Source organism: Lipophrys pholis, assembly GCF_963383615.2.
Source record: "Lipophrys pholis genome assembly, chromosome: 17".
Classification (NCBI taxonomy): Eukaryota; Metazoa; Chordata; class Actinopteri; order Blenniiformes; family Blenniidae; genus Lipophrys; species Lipophrys pholis.
The window spans coordinates 25,808,652-25,820,775 of NC_137643.1; the positions used below are offsets into that span (position 1 = coordinate 25,808,652).

The 12,124-nt window shown below is 43.2% G+C and overlaps 1 protein-coding gene across 1 annotated transcript in view; it reads left to right on the forward strand.

Annotated features, from left to right (window-relative positions):
- The window catches only part of gabbr1b (gamma-aminobutyric acid (GABA) B receptor, 1b), a gene marked incomplete at its 3' end in the record, with an annotated part of 148,917 nt that overhangs the window by 112,239 nt on the left and 24,554 nt on the right, over positions 1-12,124 (forward strand). Inside the window, exon 10 of the mRNA XM_080485024.1 lies at positions 10,292-10,442. Within this exon, the coding sequence (XP_080341150.1) occupies positions 10,292-10,442 (151 nt within the window). The remainder of the gene's footprint in view (positions 1-10,291; positions 10,443-12,124) is intronic.

A 12,124-nucleotide genomic window follows, 5' to 3' on the forward strand; every position in this document is an offset into this window, starting at 1 on the left:
TGATGACAAACAAACAAGCACGGCTGACGACCTGTGGGACAAGAGATGTTTGGGTCAACATGGTGCAGCATTTACCAATCCATATGGTTCATTGTGTGAGAATCATGAAAGTGCACCCAAATTAAAACAAACAAACAAAAAAACATGTTTTCAAGATACACCAACTCTAAAACCAAAAGTATGACCTGATGGTGGCGCTACAGGAAATGTCCCATGAATCACCAAACCCAACAGTCTTCATACTCTTGTGGTCAGTAATGTTTGAAAAGCTTTCCAGATGCATTCTATGTGTAGGTTTGCCCTGATGGCGGCAGGAGATGACGGTCAACTTATTGAGAGGTTGGATTTTTCAAGGAGTTATTTATGTTTTCAACAGATCAACAAATTGCTTGACACAAAAAACTCTGTTAGCGGTTTGATGTAAATAATGTTTTGGAGGGGAAATTGATTCTAAGGATAAAATGTGTGGGTAACTGAAGGTAATAGGAGAGTTAAGGCAGTACTAAGTACTGCAAAGCTTGCAATCTCCAATATGCTTAAATCCAAAGTTCACTATATTAACATTGCCACAGCTCTTGTTTATGTCACACTGATCATTTTATACTTTTTGTTGTAAGGCTTTTTAAAATCGTTCTGCCTTCACGTTTCGTGCCGCTGCCTGCTTGTGTTTCTGCTGCGGTCACTGAATCCACCATGGATCAGAAACAGACAACAGAAGCTCCGTCTGAAGTCCTCTGCATCTGACTCTGAAGTGTGACGCTCGACATCCTCGCCTGAATAAGATCCAGCAGCTTCCATAGCAACCAGGCGCAAGAAGCTCCGTTACTATTCTGACCTTAAGATTCCATGGCAACATGGCTGCTATTTACATCTTCTTTAAACATGGAAAGCCTCCAATTCTTCCGTGCGTGGCCTGAAGCTCTCTGTCACAGTGCGACATGCTCTAAAAATATTGCTAAATAGGCAGTGCAGAGGAGCTGCGCGGGGAATTGAGAGGGAATGAAGCCCAAGCTCAATGTGATGACATTCCTGCTCTCTATGAAGTGAAGAGGCTGCAGCTTCCTGCTGGTACGTCTTCTGACAGTGTCCTCAGTGTTGCCATGGTAAACACTAAAGGTTCCAGACGGTGTTGGAAACAGTTTGATGTGGATCTGAACAGACGTGGTGACTTCTCACCGCCGTCAATACATGACGTCGACATCAGGATCCCACAGGAAACACACAGAGGACGCAGTGTCTTGGGTCCGCAAACTTCTTTTCAAAGGACCAGCTTGAAATGAGTCACCAGCAAAATAAATCCAAACCAACATAGGCCATCACATAATCTGTCTTTCCAAATTGATTGTTTGGGGTTCTTCTTGGATCACAAACATACTGTTTAGAACCAACTTTACTGAGTTCACGATGACACTGTTTACTGCAAATTGATCAACTGGAGATGGTTTTCTTTTCCCTTTTTCTTTGACTGATTAATATATATTCATTTCAAACATGTAAAGAAAGAAACAAAACAGACAATTAAACAGGAGAAAACATGAAAATAAGCAAATGTAGAAGAGACAACACAGAACCGTCTTTGATATGTGCCACTCTAAATTTATATAGGAAGTGTAAATATATTCAATCCTACCTCTTTGGATCTCCATCACTAATTACATTTTTAAGTCAAGCAATAACTTTTTGCTAATTTAACAATAATGTCTATGCCAGGGCTCCTCCATTAGTTTCCCCTGGAGAACCCAAATCTGACCAGCATGCCAAACCAGGAGGCGGAACGGCTGCAGGTTCTTTTGCACTGTGTCAGTAAAAGTTCTTTTAATTGCAGATGTTTAAGCTGATGTTACCATTATTACTATTATTACTAGGGACGTCCCGATCACACTTTCTGGCCCCCGATACCGATCCGATTTTTCAGAATTGAGTATCGGCCGATACCGATACTTCCCCGATCCAATACTCACATTACTATTGCAAATATACTCAATAGTCTTTGGAGCGACTAAGACGTCTGAAGCTAAAAGTACTATTGGCAGAAGCTTTGTTTACCTAGAAATTATTGTAAAACTCACTTATTGAATCAAAATTCTTCTCGGAACGACTTAAACATAAATACTCTCAGGCTCCAATGTAACTTCTTTGTGTATTAAATTCCAGTTTACCTTAAAGCAGTATGAGAGGTTTGACCTGAATGTCACAAAACATTTACATTTCAATGTGAAGTATAAACACTTAATTCCACTTCAAAGTGGTAAAACCTGTTTGACTAAAGTACTCTGAACATAGTACTGTCAAAAACTTATTCAGAATATCCCAGTCTCCCTTCAAACTAGAGTAACCTTCTGGGTTCTTTTTTTCCGCCATATCGCCCCCCTGTGGGGACTGATCCTTTATTTTAAAATCCTTTATTTTCCATCCATCCCTCCATTTTCTTCCGCTTATGCGTTCCCGGGTGGTGGGGGTGACAGTCTGAGCACCACCACCCAGATCACATAGCACCTGATTAAGAACCTTCCTGCAGGTGGAGAGCCCACAGGAAGGTGGCGCCCTGCATGGGACATGAACCCTCTACCCTGAGACTGAGAGTGTCATGCTCTACCTACTGAGTGAGCCGGGGGCATTCATTTATTTTAAAGTCCTTTATTTTAAAATCCTTTATTTTGAAGTGGAGAGTTTGCTGCTTCAGTGCAGCTTTTTCTTTAGTTGTTGTTTTAAACTGAGGAACATCCACACAACGAATAAACGATCTTTGTCCTCCCTGTCCTTCTCCCAAACCTCCGTCCACACCTCACTATGAACACGACTCAACACGAGGCTTCAGGACATGTAGTACACATGCCAGGCCTGTAGGGGCGCTGTGACTCACCAAACACAATAAAAAGCAGAAGAAGACAGACCACATAGAAATTTAGAAGTAGACTCCTGCACATAAACACATAAACCACTATATATAACTCTAGTTTTATAGGTCTATGGCCCCGCTCCGCCTGCTTCTAGCTTCTGCAGCTCCACCCGAGCTTCTAGTCCCTGATTGTTCTGGTTATTAGGTGACGTAGTGGACCGTGTTTTTTTTTTGTTTTGTTTTTTTTAGATCGGCGGGGTGACCGGCTGGATTTGCCGATTCCCGATCACTCACAGATCACCAATATCGTCCCCGATCCGGTATCTACCGATCGGATCGGGACATCCCTGATTATTACTGTTGTTATTATCATTATTATTCTAAGTAGTAGTAGTCAAGGTGGTTGTAGTAATAATTTAAGCCTGGGACTTTCAAAGTTTGTGTTGAAGGCAGGCCCGGAGTGGCTAATCAAGAGGACGCTATAAGTCGCTAAATGATGTCATCACCTAATTTGCATAATTGGACATTGCCGTGTAATTGTAAGGCCCGCTGTAGGAAAGAGGAATAACATCATGGAGAAGACAAAGTAAGTTAAAAAAAAACCCTGAATATGTTTAGAACTGCCAATGTGCTTTCTGCTTTCTAGAGTTTTTTTTTTTTATTTTTGTCTTTGAAAAAGGCCGTCACTTCTAAAAACAACTTGAAGTGACTCAGACTGAGTCAAATCCAGAGATTGATTGGATGTTTTAGTCTGATTATAAAACCATTATATTGACTTGCCTCTCAGTAAAGCAGCGGCGGTCCTGCTCGGTTCCTTCTCAGTGTGGACGCAGTGTGGTGAGGGTGTCCTCTGGTCTGACTGCAGGAGGGACGGAGGGACAGTCAGACTGACCTCAGGACGGGGGAGGGGCTCTCAGCAGGACCCGCTGCTCGCTGACCACAGTGACTGCAGAACCAAACCTGCTTTCACCTCAGAGGCGCCAAACACACTAGAAAGTCGCCGTAACGCCAGAAAAAGTCACCAGATTTGTCGCTCGTCGCTTTTCACAAAACCAGTCGCCAGCAGGACCTGAGAAGTCGACAGATTTAGTGAGAAAGTCGCCAAGTTGAGAACAATGCTTTCACGCTGCAGCTCCTTGTTTGAATGGGACTTTCTGCTCGATGACGGGGGTTCGGCGGGTCATGAAATTGAAATCTGTGGACGTTCGAGTGGCGTAGCATTGACGTGATTATGTCAGACGCGCTCAGACTCCGGCTCCGACTACAGTGTGGGATGAGGTCCAAACACACATTTTTCCCCTCAAATTCCACTTTATTTCACATTGATGTGCAGCTGATGGGCCGGCGCCGGTCAGGCAGCTGGCTCCCGCGGGCCGGGTATGGTCCGCGGGCCGCCTATTGAGGACGCCTGGTCTGTGCTTTCATTCACACAACAGCTACAATTTTCTACAACATTGATCAAACATCCATCAAACACATGAACTCCCTAAACAAACAAACCCTCCCAGTCGTCACCAAACCCTGACATCAACTCTTTATATCTATTTACTTAATTAAGTTTGGTTGTTGTTTCATCTCCACACATTATTTGTTCCATTTACTCCACGAATGGCGACACAGAAACATTTCAAGATGGTGCCGACTGTTTGGGTCTTTAACTGTAACTTTTCTATTAAATCGTGACCTTTGTCTCTTTCACAGAACACTTTCTGAGTGTTACCTGACAATAACTTATTGTTTGCTTTATTCAGTATTATAATCATTTTAAACTCCACAAGGGAAATGAATTTTAAAGGTCTCGGTTGAAATAACAATAGATTGGAGAACCTTGTGGACAATTCTTCTTATTGCTCTTTATTTCAGAATAAAAACTCTTCGTAATGAACTTGGACATGTGTTTCTCCATACCTCCAAACAATAAGTTAAATATGGTAAACCCAGCTAATTAGGATGTAAACTGAACATGTCTTTGGCTTTGACCAGGACTGAGATGTTTCTGGACAGTTTGTTTTGGACATGTTTTACCTGAGTTTTCCAGCTAATTTTATCATCAATTATTACTCTTAGAAATGTGTTTTGATTCCCTCTTTCTATCTCTACACCCTCTACCTGTTCCTCTACCTTATTATTTATTGATATTATATATTATATATATATATATTATATATTTATTGATCATTTATTTTTGTCTAGCCATAGTTTAATTTTATTTAAGTCTGAAGTGATTGAGTCCAATAGTTGCTGGAAATCCTCATCAGTTCCTAAAATATTCGTGTCATGAGCAAATAATACAAATGTCACCAGTTGAGACACTTTCCATATGCAATTGATGAAGATTATGAAGAGTTTAGGTCCTAACTCTGACCCCTGAGGCACACCACACACAATATCCAAATACTCAGAATAACAGTCTCCCTTCTCAACAAACTGTTTCCTGTTGTCCAGAGAACTCTTCATCCGATTCAACACAAGTCCCCAAATTCCACATTGTTCTAGTTTATTGATTAATATGTCATGCTTTATAGTATCCAAGGTTGTTTTTTTGTTTTTTTTTAAATCAATGAAAATTATAGCCGTTCATTTTTTATTTTCTAAGGAATTTGTGATTTCTTCAATGAGTTCAGTGATGTTGACCGGTTATTTCTGAATCCATATCGACTCTCTGAGACTAAATGAGATCTTTCTAGGATTTTCTCTAATCGGTTATTGAAGAGTTTTTCAAAGATGTTGGAGAATTTTGGGAGAAGAGAAACAGGTCGTCGTTCTTGTTCGATGGAAGGACAGCACTTTGCACTTTACTCGTAAATTGTTCTGTTTGGAATGATAAGTTTCTACGTGCGTCCACCACCCGTGAAGTCCAACATGGGGGAAAGATGCATTGCTCATGCAGTGAGAAAGAGCGGCGAACCACATGGATTCGTGCAGAGCCACAACAACCAGGACCAAATCTGTTGAATCTTGTTGAAAAAGCAGATTGAATGGATGTGGAAATGATGGATACGGATTGCATACATAAACTGAATGGATGCTGGGAAAATAAAGTGTACATTTGTCACGAGAAAAGCTATCAAGGTGAATTTAAAGTCACAATCTATCTTGCAATATAGCAATGTTTTACTTTTCGTCTTCCTGTCGAGAGTAACGTGGCAGTCATGTGACCTGAAATCTGGGCATAAAACCAGCCTGGTCCGCCACTGAATAGAGTCACGGATCAACAACGCAATTGATTGGATTGCTTTAACATTATAGATCGTGTCAGATCCTCCCTTTCCTCCTCTTCTGAGTCCCACTTACTGCCATGAAAAGCATATTTAAATCTCTCTATCATTCCTGCAGTCTGAAATGTTCAACTTTTCTGTTGAGAAAAGTAGTGAGATTTCACATTTGTTACAGTTTTCCACCATATTAATCCACGTCTCCATTGGACTCTAATCAATTAAAAACTTTGGATTTAAATTTGTAGAGAACTTTGTGGGTTCAGGCTATTAAAAAATAAACAAGAAGCTCTATCTGGTCCTCTGAACAAGGCCTGTGTCGTCAGTTATGCAGTTATGTAATCCTGCTGCTTCGATCTCAGATGTTGAGTTAAAGGTATTTTTGTGTGTTTTCAAGCAGAATGTGAAGATCAGAGTCTGTTTTGAAATTTTCAGTGAGCTTCAGCAATTCAGGTAGCTCACATATTCCAGTGTGGCTGCTCTAATGTGTGAACACTGAAGTGTAAAGTGAGACGCTCTGTACTTACACACTGTGAAAGCACCAGGAGCAGCCATGATGGGCTGACCCTGCTGGGTAAACAGAGCTGAGCTGAGTGTACTGATGCAAACATCAGCTTCATGCTCATTTTGTAAAGAAATCAACCTCTAACATTAACGAGTGACGCAGCAATTGATTTTTTACTTTAGGGCCACAAGGTGGCGCTGCAGTTAGTGCCTCATTGTGAGAAGGTCTGGGTTCAAACAAAGCCACTATTTGCACTAAACGACTAAGATTGCTGGAAATGCTGCCGTCTGTTTGTTGTTTTGTTTTGTCAGACAAGGAATTGACGATCAAGGGACGAACTAATAAAGTTGAAATACTGACGGGCCCTTTGCTGGTGGAGTTTGCATGTTGTCCCTGTGTGTGCGTTGGTTTCCTCCTACAGTCCAAAGATCCTGCCCCGCGCCTGGCTGTGCCCCCAGCCCCCCTGAGTGCCCTACAGGGCAGCCCACCACCAGATAACAAATATTGAAAGAAGATTTTTAATTCTAGATTAAAGATTAAACTGTTGAACAAAGACTCAAAATAAGTAAATAACTTTTAAAACAAGCCAAATTATTTATCACATATATAAATAAGTTTTAAAATCTTGACAAATGCCAAATAATTTGCAGTGTAAGATATGATGAAGCTGCTTGTTAGGAGCTTTACAGGTTAAAGGATAGAGTTTATATTCTATTCTAGATTTAAGAGGAAACCAATGAAGAGAAGCTAATCTTGGGTGATGTGATCTCTCCCTCGAACTTCCACTCTGTAGCCTGAATCCTGCAGTCTGTACTTTGTACTCTGAACCCTATATCCTGTTGTCTGTAGCCTCTACCCTCTACGCTCTACCTAATAGCCTGTACCATGTACCCTGTTCCCTGCACCCTCTACCCTCTACGCTCTACCTAATAGCCTGTACCATGTACCCTGTTCCCTGCACCCTCTACCCTCTACGCTCTACCTAATAGCCTGTACCATGTACCCTGTTCCCTGCACCCTCTACCCTCTACGCTCTACCTAATAGCCTGTACCATGTACCCTGTTCCCTGCACCCTCTACCCTCTACGCTCTACCTAATAGCCTGTACCATGTACCCTGTTCCCTGCACCCTCTACCCTCTACGCTCTACCTAATAGCCTGTACCATGTACCCTGCACCCTGTATCATATAGTATTTGTGAGTCAGGACCTCCATCACATTAAGACATAACTTCACATAGACGTGATGCTGTGTGCCGAGCTGAATGCTACAGAATGCATGCTGGCTTATTGGAGCAGAACCAAACAGGAAATGTGAACCCAGACCAGCATCCCACTGAATCTGAATCTGAGGCAATAAATCAGTGGAGTCCGTGGCACAGTGGCAGTCAGCGCTGCTCAGAACATTACTGATGTGTGTAGAGCCAAACCCTCCTAACAATCCAGGGATTATTCTTCCATCCCTTTTCTCCAACTATTGTTTTAACACTGCTCCGTGCACAACCTCAGTTAGCCGACATGATCTTTTTCTATTTCACAATCAAAAACAAATCCTGTAGTAAGAAAGAGGAGGTGAACAGTTTCTCATGACACCAGAATGTCGCAGCACTGTGTTCTGTCATTCAAACACCAGAACGGTAAATATAACATTCTGATGCCACGGATTTTCCCAGACTGAGCCCCGGCCGCTGATATAAAATCACAACATTGGACACAACATGGATGAGTGTGCTGAGAAGAATCCCCGGCAGCCAGCCATGGCTCAGGTCGCTCATAGTTTACAGCCTACAGACACAGTAACAGGAAACGAGAGTGTGTGTGCGTGCGTGCGTGCGTGCGTGCGTGCGTGCGTGCGTGCGTGCGTGCGTCCGTGCGTGCGTGTGTGCGTGTGTACGTGTGGATTGTGGAAATAAATAATACCAGAAAGTTGATGAACAAACTAAAACTAGGCCGTGACCTGGGGGATTCAGAGGTCTGAACATTGAAACCAGTGAAGTGAGGCTGTCAGCCTGTCCTGAGGCCTGTGAGGCCTGTGGGGGTTTTCCTGTTGATTCTCCCAACATGGAATCACATGAATTCACCGGACATGAGTGCCAGTTAACTGAGGAGTAATCCAGGTTCTCTCACATGGAGGGGGGGTTTGTGTCCATAGAAACAAAATGAGCCTCGTGTTCAGTAGATTACTGATCTGAACATTCTCTGGACAATGAGAAACTCATCACACATGTAAAGATCAGCAGCATCAGTTTGACCTATAAGAGATCATGTTGTACACCCTGTAAGCTTTCTGTAGGAATCTCCAGCTTGTTCCTCTCATATTAAATGTATTTATATTTAGCTTGCGTACTCACTCACACAGGATAATGAACTGTCCGCTTGACTTCAGACAAGGCTGTTCCCACTAAACAGTGTCATACACACTAAATTATCACTTTAAATGAAGTGCTGGGTTGTTTTTTGTTGTAATTACAGTACTTCATGAGTTCAAGTTTCTATTGTCAGGGACACAGCTACAGGACCCCAGAGGCTTGGTTTGACAGATTATTTTTAATCCAGGTAGGTCACAACACAGGCCAGGGTCAGAACATGAACTATCCTGTATATTCTAAAGCCACTGGCGCTGGAGGAGAAAGAAAGAACCTGAATAAACCCATTCATGGCTTTTTTTGAAAACAGCTTCCGTCTGTTCCCAACTGCATCTGAACTGAGCAGCCTGAGACCACTGCAGCAGGCTGAGGGTCTGCTGACCATGGACGGGTGCAGGACCTGGAGAGGTTTAAAGGGGGTCAGAAAGATATTGTATGTATGTATGTATGTATGTATGTATGTATGCTGCGAGCTACTTGTGGCAGAGTGGTGCTTAATTGCCTCTGCTGTTGTCAGATTTCTGTAACATAAACTGAAAAAGAACAAATGAAATGGCTCCCAGCAGGTCATCTCTATCCTCCCTCTCTTTGTTCTTCACTCTAATAAGCAGTGAAAAACATCGGCACGCGGCTGTTTGATTGAATTGGAAATGTGGGTTGATATATTTGAAGTAACACAGTAACTCTATGTGACATTAAGCTCCAGCACGAGTTACCAAACTCCCTCTGCTGGTCTTTTTGCCCCAGCTTTTCACTTTTTATGAAACCATATTCAGGTACTGTAAACTCCTTTATTAGCTCTGTGTGTGTGGAGGTTCACGGCCCCATCCAATCACAGCACGGCAGCAAAACCCTCTGAACACTCCGGAGCGCACACGACACTCATGGTGGTGTTTACTTCTTCTTGTTGTTGTTGATCAACACACACACTAATTTAAAGTGAAATATACCCCCCAAATATGGAAACTTTATTTCAGGCACATCTGAAGAATACAGTATTTCCCCGTTAGCCACATGCTGCATCGATACGGTTGAGTAGAGGAAAGGCTGATGTAGGTATCTATCATGGTTCAGACACAAAGCCATTCACAGTGCTCGCGATCAGTCAATGAAATAAAGCCAGAAATGAGAGCGTTGTTTTCCTCAGTGCTGATCCCTGACTGTACTCCTTCAAGCTGGCTGTGATGAGAATGTTTAATGAAGCTTTCACTAAGTGACTGTGTGTGATTCACTGCACGAGGACCGAAGGCTGCTCGCTGTGGCACTGTGACTTAATCTGACACTGACAGCACACACTCAGGATGCAGCTTTTCCTCCATCTCTCTGCCAGTTCCTCATTCACATCACTTCTCTCCTGTGTGTTTCAGGGTCTGGACCCCCTGCTGACCAGACCGTGGTCATCGAGGAGTTTCGCTACCTGTCCCAGAAGCTCTTTGTGTCTGTGGCGGTGTTTGCTGGCCTGGGGATCCTCCTGGGAATCGTCTGTCTCACGTTCAACATCTACAACAGCAAAGTCAGGTACAAACTACAGTCCCACTGATCATCATCTGTCGGGGTGAGGGAGCTTCCAGATGTTCGCACCGACAATGTCCCCCAGTTTCAATTCTGATGAAACTGAAATTGTAGTGACACAACTGCTTGATCATCACGACATCAACATAAGTGTAACGTGTGATAGTAGCTGACGTCATACTCATGAAGAAGAGCTCTCATGTTCCTTTTTAGTCAATGTTGATCCTCTGAGGCCCCGTTTACACCACATCGAATGAGAGTGTATCCACAAAACTTTATTCTCTTTTGAGGGGTCCGTTTTCACGACACCAGTGTTCTGATCCACTGTATCCACAAAGTTTTTAATCCGGCTCCCAAGGTGGAAAGATTCTTTCACAGCCGCTAATCCCTCCTGCAGAGACTGATGGAGGCTCCAGAGCCTGTTACTGCTCATCTCCCCCTCCTGCTCTCCAGTTGTAAACAAACATGGCCGACCCGTAGTGGTACGACCCGTAGTGGTACGACCCGTAGTGGTACGACCCGTAGTGGTACGACCCGTAGTGGTACGACCCGTAGTGGTACGACCCGTAGTGGTACGACCCGTAGTGGTACGACCCGTAGTGGTACGACCCGTAGTGGTACGACCCGTAGTGGTACGACCCGTAGTGGTACGACCCGTAGTGGTACGACCCGTAGTGGTACGACCCGCGGTCCATATTCTAGTTTTATCCTCCAGATCAGTAGTTTAATAGTTGAGACTCTCCCTGATATCATCCGGTTCCTCATCAGTCCACTAGGATGTCAGGTTCTCTCCATTTTCTTCACCTTTATAGTGTTTTGTTCTCTGCACACGTCTGTGTAGTTTCAATACAAAATCAAGCAACAGCGCCCTCCAGTGGCCCGGCAGACTAACTACATCTTTGTCTCTGTGTCCGCTGCTGCAGTGGAAACGCTCTCCTTTTTTTTTGCGGATTAGGATTAGGTGTTGTCACGTGAAACGTTGTGGTGTAAACAGGGCCTCAGTGTCAGATTAAGATGCTCCAGCAGTGCAAAAGAAAGAAACACAATATAAAAACACATTTGTGGACATTTTACCTTTGTGTATCTGATTGCTGGAGTACCAGCATGTTTTGAAAGACACGATCATAATCCTGTGGTTGTACATTATAACACACCATTGTCACTGTCTTGTGTTTACATGCCCACCTTCCAACTCGTCTGATTGAATTTGAGACTGAGAGATCAGATTGTGTCATTTACATGAAAACTGAATAAAGTGATCAGAGTGATCAGAATATGCTCCCATTCAGTCAGTGGATCAATCCCATAATGCTTTGTGACCTGATCCCACATCCAGCTTTAGCAGCAAGTATTGCAGATGATTTGATCGCTGGTAGAAACTCTAAACTCTCTCCTTGTTCAGAGTCTGATCAGGAAAAGACATTCTCCGTTTGACATTGTGTTTTTTTTTATTTTCTCCAGTTGGACTTTAATCTGCGTCATCTTCCTGAAAGCAACAGTTTAGTCACAGAGCATTAACATGGGTCACATTTACAAAACAGACTACAGACCTGATTATCTCCTGAGTTATAGAAAGCTTAGGCAGAGGTCTGCAGGCTTTACAAGCATCCAACTCCACAAACTACCAGCGTCTTCCTTCCTCCCTCCATCCAACTCCACAGACTACCAGCGTCTTCCTTCCTCCCTCC